Here is a 7,318-nt window from a genome sequence, read left to right as displayed (position 1 = left end):
CCAACTCAGGGACGTCGCACGGGACCGCGAAATCAGTCGGTCCCCTTCCATCTCTTCCCGCCGCCCTGCGACATTAGAAAAAATGTGTACCTCACGCGACGGGGGATAATAGCCCACCATTAACAACTTCACGGAAGTAATAAAACTCACGGTTAAGGATAACTAGCGAAGCGCGAACTTGTCGTCGAATAAATAAATTTCGTACATGACAGGAAGTGGTTCCTCGTGATCCTACAAATCCGTCGTCTTCCAACTCAGAGGCCGATGTTCACTTTATTTTATAGTCATTACTATATCATTCTCCCGAATTTATTTCATTCGTTTCTTGATTATTCTTATGCACGAAATTGATAACTTCATTTCGTACGACGTAATGCATCTTTCGATTACCTCAAGTTTTTTGATACACCATCTTCTTGACGAAGCTGAATGAGACAAACGAATGGAATACAAGTACCCAATTAGCGAAGCGGTACGCGAAACGATTGTAACGCTATTTCTATTTTCCTAAGCGTGAAACACCTTGATTGCGAACTTAGTAATTCTGCACGATTAATCGATGTTCCACGGGCATACGGCAGGAAAAGTGATCGTGATTTCATTCGTATTGTCTGAGATTTAAAAGAAAGAAAAGAAAGAGATCACCGAAGGGCCCGGCCTCTGCACCCCTGCGCCCTGTACGAGTTAAATTACTATACTTAGAAGACTTTATCCACTTTAGGCACCAGCCGTCAGGCAATCATCCTATTGCCGTACCATAGTATCATGAATGACGGTAAGAAAAGCCACCGAGAGCCGGTTGCCACGAGTTCCCCTGAAACACTATACGCTGCTCACTCTCTTGTATTCCCACGGTCCACTTCGCTGAGAGAAAACAATATGAAACGATATTTTCAATCGGTATGAACATTATCAAGACACGTGATCATATCTTGACGGATGTCGCGGTAGTTGATATGGTTTGTCCAGGCTGTCTGACATCTTAATGGGCCAGAAACAGATAAAACCACTGAGTATAATCTGAGGTAATTCAATGAGGGATGTATTATCGTTATAAAATGACCGTGCAATCTCTTTGATGCCTTTCAATTCTCAGAGGACAAATTGTTATTAGCTACTAGAAAATATTCGTACTAAGTACGTTCACAGATTTTGTGTAAAGTAAGGGTGGTAATCGCTTCGCGATAATGATCTATGTATTTTTGAAACGATTTATCATAAAATGGATACACAATTAAGATAGGTAAACAGCAGGAAACAGCGTATCTGATACTTCTTGCACTATAAGAAAGAAATTGTGCACTTCGCAGATAGAATGTACATACATATGTATAGCTCATGAAAGTGTTCGAAAACGTTTTCAAAAAGGAAGTTTTTTCATATTGGACCAACCAACTGAAACATTTCTAGCATCTGGAAGAAAAATAAGTTGTTTTGTCCAATATGAAAAAAGTTATTCCTTTCGAAAAAGTGTTCAAGCACTTTCGTGTGCTAATGTAGATATATCTGTACTGTGTATTACGTGCAACGATTCGCGTCTAAATTTTTCTTATCCCTTACGTAAAGAGCAATGTGTCGCCCGAAACTTCGCCAATCCACAGTGCTCTTTATTGCGTCTCTTACCACTTTAAGAAACAACCGTAAGATAATGACCCAATTAGATGTCATTTACACGTGACTCATATTGTCAATTTATCCATGTCCGGTTGTCAAGCTTTAATGCCTTATGCGTATAGATTATCCGTGTTTGGTACGGAAAGGTAAACTACCTGCACCAACACGCGCGCACGCGTTAATAAACGCTGCACCTGCAGGCCCGAGTTAGCAGAAATCCTTTCTCGTATCGCTTGGAATAGTTTCTATAGTCGAACGTGTAATCATTGACAAACATTATCATTTTGAAACGCAGAAATTTGAAATTTATAGATCAGGGTTAATCCTTGACCGATATGTCTTTATAAAGGAAAGATCTATATATAAAACTCAACAATTATAAGACAATTGTGCTTCTCACAGTACAATAATTAACTCAGATTTTCATCAATGAATCAGAATATACGCTGCTAAAAGTAATTTAAAAAAATTGTATCCGTAAAAAGAAACATAGATATATTTTTCACATCTACATTCTCACTTTTTACATTCATATAAATTAAAGGAAATAAGGAAGAATAGATTCTCATTAAAAGTATTAGTTAATGGGTTCAATGAAAGAAAGTTTTTTGAAGTAATCTTTTATTAAAGAGGAAGAGCCTACCGCTCTTCAAAGTTTTCGGGCCTTACCACAGAAAACCGTCCCCGGCTATGCACAATGTTTATGACCAAGGCTTCCAGTATTAAACAATCATATATACTTGATTAGCATAATTGCCTCGTGTATAAACATGCTGTGCCAGGGGTACAATTCCTTATAAACATAAGATTCATTTTTGTTATATCGATTTACAAATAATCCAACAAAAAGCTTAGAACCCACTGTTCATATCTACTGGGTTATATTACTATTCAGTATTCTAAGTTTTACCCTTTCTTTCATTATTCTTCTTTAAATTTTCTCGACTATGTATCATACTTAAAGGCTCTCGTTTTCTTAGCCACCTAGTATGTATACACATCCGGTCGGCCGGCACTCTGCAACTTTCCTACTTCATTCATCGACGCATTCTGTGGCCTTTGAAGGTTGCGCAGGCAGAAAGGAGCAAGCACGGTTGCGGATCGCGCCGATCGGAGTCTGCCGGCGTGCACGCCGACCAGTTTCAACATAATAATTCCTTCTTGGAAATTGTATATACATTCACGTACGAATACCATTACGACGTCACATTCAAACAAGAATTGTATTCGTTGCATGAGAATCAAGTCAGGACCATTGGTTACCGTCTTTCCGGTTCTCGTACTTCTTTCTTCTTTAACATTTTGTGCTATCAAGAAGTATTTCACAAACGTAATAGTTACGTATCGTTGTATGTAGAAATTTTGTTTAAAGTTGTACGAGCTGACAGGCGTCTATTAAATGTTTAAAAAATGTTATAGAATGCTATGTCCAATATTTGGAAAAACTTTTAGGAAAAATGATATTTAGAAATAAGGTTTATAAAATTGTTTAACGTGGCCCTTTAAGTCAAAAGCAATTTTTAACGTATGATTTCTAATATTCTAATACATGGTTTTGGCACTTTGTGAGGAATAAAGAAATCTATTTTATTATTTATTTTTATAACATGATCTTTCATGGGACAATAAAAATAATAAATAAAAAATAACAGGAAAGAGAAATAACTTTTATAGTTCGTACTGATTGTTTCAGATGTTCATTCTGATTACTAAAGAAAAACTTATCGCCGAAGAACTTCATGGAACCCAAGCGAAATGAATATGAACCATGCACTATATGACTACGTAGTATGTGTATACATACTTATTTATAACAGGAAGTCATATTAGCAGGGAGCGCGGCATCAATGAAATGGGAAACTACTAATGACTGGAATACTATCGTCATCCCCAATCCCCGACGTTCTCTACGTCACCTTTGGGTTAGCAACCGTGACGTGCTTTCACCGTGGACGCCAGCACAATCGCTATACATATCCATGTAAGTGTCGCAATTCCTTGCAATCGATGAATAACGTTCATTACAATTTTATCTCTCAATGGAGTTAACGCTAAGCCGTCTAACTCTATTTCACAAGAATTATGTCAAAGCATTGTTTATTTATAAACAATATTGACGCCTATTATAATTTTTGTGGCTTTCATTGATAAAAAAAACCAGTAATGCAAGAAATATAAGAAAAGTATAATTTACTAGTTTTTTCCACATAACATGAAGCACTTACACTTAACAGGAAAGTGAAGGTGAAATACGAAGCTTACATAAGATCAATCATTGTTACTTTTTCATATTTGTACTCAGTTCCCCACAAAACTTTTAATTGTCAAGTGGAAATTACAAGCAAAAGTCATATAAAGTAGAAGGAAAGATAAAAGTAAGAATTACATTCTCTAATTGCTTCCATACATAACTCCAACTTGTTTAAGTTCTGTTTGAAACCATTTTAGCTCATAATCATTAAGTTTAACTGCACTAATTTAAATAATAAGTTCTCGTCGAAATTATCGCATCACCGTTTACACGATTATAATCGCACTCCGTGCTCAAGCGTGGTATCATGATAATTCAAGAAACATTCCACGTGAATAATACGGCGGGAATATGGCTTGGGAACGGTGCCCGATACCGAGCGAACCCCGCGTTCCATCGAAAATTCCGCTCGTTCGATTCCCAGAGCGCATACAGGTATTCGCGCTTGTAGCCGTGCACGTGCGCGAAAGCACCCTTTAGTGAGAAAGGGTGGGAGGTCATCTCGTCGGCGCCTCACCGAGCTGGATAGTAAAAAGAGAAAGGAGAATGAGAGGGCAGAAACGAGAGAGTTCGCGGAGAAGAGATAGCATGGTCCGCGGTGCGTGTACAAGAGAGAAACGGAGAGAACGGCTTGAATGCGGCGATGCGTGGGTCTGTGTTGGAGCCGGCGCATGGTGGTGTGGACCGCGTGCCGGAATACGGCGGTGGCCGATGGTGGGGTGAAAAAGTGAATGATCCATAGACGCCGGTACCGTTGTGTGCTCCGGCAGAGAGGCTTGTGTCGGTGTGTAAAACGTACTGTACGTATGGGAGGGAATGGGATTGTAGTGAAACGATGGGAAACGTCAAAGGCGCTGGTGGGGTCGTAGCGGTTACAGAAGTGGGGTGCGGATTGAGGTTCGGCTTCGGAAATGGCCGCGGGAAAGTAGAGAGCGTTACGTCGTCTGGCTGGCGAGCCGAAGTTTTTCGTGTTGCGAGCGCTCATTTACCCGGCGCTTCGGGCGAGCGATCACCAATTCCGCCAGCGAATCACAAAGGCTGGCTGCGATGCTGTGAAAAAAAGTAAAAAGTCTGGCTCGACTCGCGAACATCGTGCGGCGGCGTACGACACGGCACGGCACGGCACGGCTAATCCGGTCTGGTCTTGGTAAGAGTCGCGATGCTCGAACCGGTGTCACGAAAAGATCAGTGCGGGCGGTCGTGCACGAGGATGCTCGACGACGACGGTGCTCCGCTGAACAATGAGATCCTTGGTACGGACGGAGAGGGGCAGAGCGGGCAGAGTGCGTCAGTGCGGAGGGAACCGCATTCCAGAGTGGGCGGCATCCTGGAATGCGATCCACCCGGTAACAAGAATTCGCCGAGCGAACGAGCCTGTAGTGACGGTGACGACGACGACGATCGTTCCACTGTGAGCTTCGAAACCGTGATTGGCAACAACTGTAACGGCAACGGAGGCGTTGGTACAGTGATTGCCGGCGATAACGGCTCTCTGTGCCGATATGCTATCGGCACTGCCAATACTGCTATGTCTTTCATCGAGTTTTCTCAGGTACGACACATAAACGTATTTACGAGATCTGCCGGCGTTTGCAATCTCTTCTTAATTCCTTTTGACTGTCAATGAGTTCTACGTCTCCCTTCCAGTGAGTTCTCCATGCTTTCTCTCTTCCTCTAACTCGCTAGAAACCTCCTGCCCGTGTTTCGGTAAAATCAATACAAAAGTTGAATTTCCAAATTAAATCTCGCAGCCCCTCGATGTTTCGTCTCGAATATACAGCAGTACTTGACACATAAAAGTATTACATCATTCGATTCTTGAAGTACATAATGAGAACGAAGAACCGTTAATCGTTCAATTACTGTCTTGCTCTCTTTTTTTTTCGTTCATTATTATGTATACGTTTGAAAGATTTTCGTATCTAACGACGCGGTACAACGAGAAAAATCGTATTCTCTCTTTCAGATTCGTCTACAACATCTCTTCCCGCAATCAATTTCGTCCCCGCGGTACAATCTTTGTGTGGATTCAATAGAACGTACGGCAGAATGTTTAGCCAACGACGTTATACGGTACCTATTGAAGGAAGACATTTATCTTATATCACGAGACCCGGTTTCTCGTAGCATGAGACACAATGTCTATCAAATGTTGAACAAGCACAGTATTCTATTCGCGAGTATGGTGAATCGTTTGAACGTAACGCCGGATACGGCATACGAGGCGTTCATGGGAGTCGCGGACGAGCTGTTCTTGCACGGCGGTGTCACATGGGCAAGAATTGTCTGTCTGTATGCATTCATGGGCAGGCTCGCTCTCTGGGCCCGAGCTAAACGAATGCATGCTTTAAAAAAGAAATTGCCGTTATATGTCTCCAGATTTATTGGCGAAAAGGTTGCACATTTTATCAAAGGATACGGCGGATGGGTAAGTGTACATTTTTGTAATGTTGAGAGTTACATTGAAATTAGTTACTGAGGATGCAAGAAAAAAATATGATTCGTTTCTTATGTATATTGTTCGTCCAGGAGCAACTATGTATAGAGTACCCCGTCGCAGAGGAGATAAGCGGAGCAATTTGGAGAAGTCTTCTAATGACAGGTGCTACACTCGGTTTGGTCGCGACCATTTTAACGGTGACCTCCTGATACACCCTTATAAATTGACACGCGTACAGGGTATGTCATTCGCGAGGTCTTTCTGCGTACTTATGTTCTACCAAAATGCTTTTAAACATAATTTGCCGCAATTTGTATTGACGGTTTCACATTAGTACTGAGAGTGAAATTATATACAGATTGTAAACTATCTTTCGTTATACTCTTAAAATAAGTACAGGAGGTGAATCAAATCTCAACCTTGTAACCTGCACAATTTTCATATCAATGTTTAGGATCGAACAGTTTAGAATTGTCCTATTTTTTATATAAGTGTAATATGAATGAATGGTAATGATACATGTTTCCTATTATATTCGTACTTTGTAATAGCTGCAGCTGAATGAATTAGTTGAATTAGCGAAGGAAGAATCTTATTTAACAGTAATTTAGATGTTTCGTGTTATCGAAGTAACTATATATGTAATACTCAAAATTGATGTTTCAGATATTTATACCAAACGAGAATCTCAAAATTACATTGAATTTAGGTAGAAGCAATCTAAATGTATTTATTTATAATTTATTCTAGGTAGAAAATATATTAATAAATTTCTTTGTCAATCAAAGACCACAACAATGAATGTTTAAAACTTATTAAAAGCGAATGATGTAACAGTGCTCATTAAATATACAGTAACATTTTTAAATGACAACGGTTATTATACATAATAGTTTCTAATGGTATTGCAAAAGATTTTATACAAGTATTGGAGATGCTACATAAATGTTTTTATAAAACACTTTCATTTAATTGTATCAATTATTTTTTAAATCTGTAACACCAAAAATCGT

At 39.8% G+C, this 7,318-nt stretch overlaps 1 protein-coding gene across 1 annotated transcript; it reads left to right on the top strand.

The window, feature by feature from the left end:
• The first annotated feature begins 4,556 nt into the window (after positions 1 to 4,556).
• On the top strand, positions 4,557 to 7,103 carry LOC108623265 (uncharacterized). The gene is made up of 3 exons (XM_018021650.2): positions 4,557 to 5,417; positions 5,832 to 6,293; positions 6,395 to 7,103. Exons 1-3 carry the CDS (start codon positions 5,025 to 5,027, stop codon positions 6,512 to 6,514), a joined length of 975 nt encoding a protein of 324 aa, XP_017877139.1. The 5' UTR covers positions 4,557 to 5,024; the 3' UTR covers positions 6,515 to 7,103.
• The last annotated feature ends 215 nt before the right edge of the window (positions 7,104 to 7,318 follow it).

This window comes from Ceratina calcarata, unplaced genomic scaffold (genome assembly GCF_001652005.2).
Source record: "Ceratina calcarata isolate Rehan_Ccalc_2016 unplaced genomic scaffold, ASM165200v1 scaffold259, whole genome shotgun sequence".
NCBI classification, from domain to species: domain Eukaryota; kingdom Metazoa; phylum Arthropoda; class Insecta; order Hymenoptera; family Apidae; genus Ceratina; species Ceratina calcarata.
The sequence above is the reverse complement of the archived record's forward strand: the minus strand, read 5'-3'. Positions and strand labels throughout refer to the sequence as shown.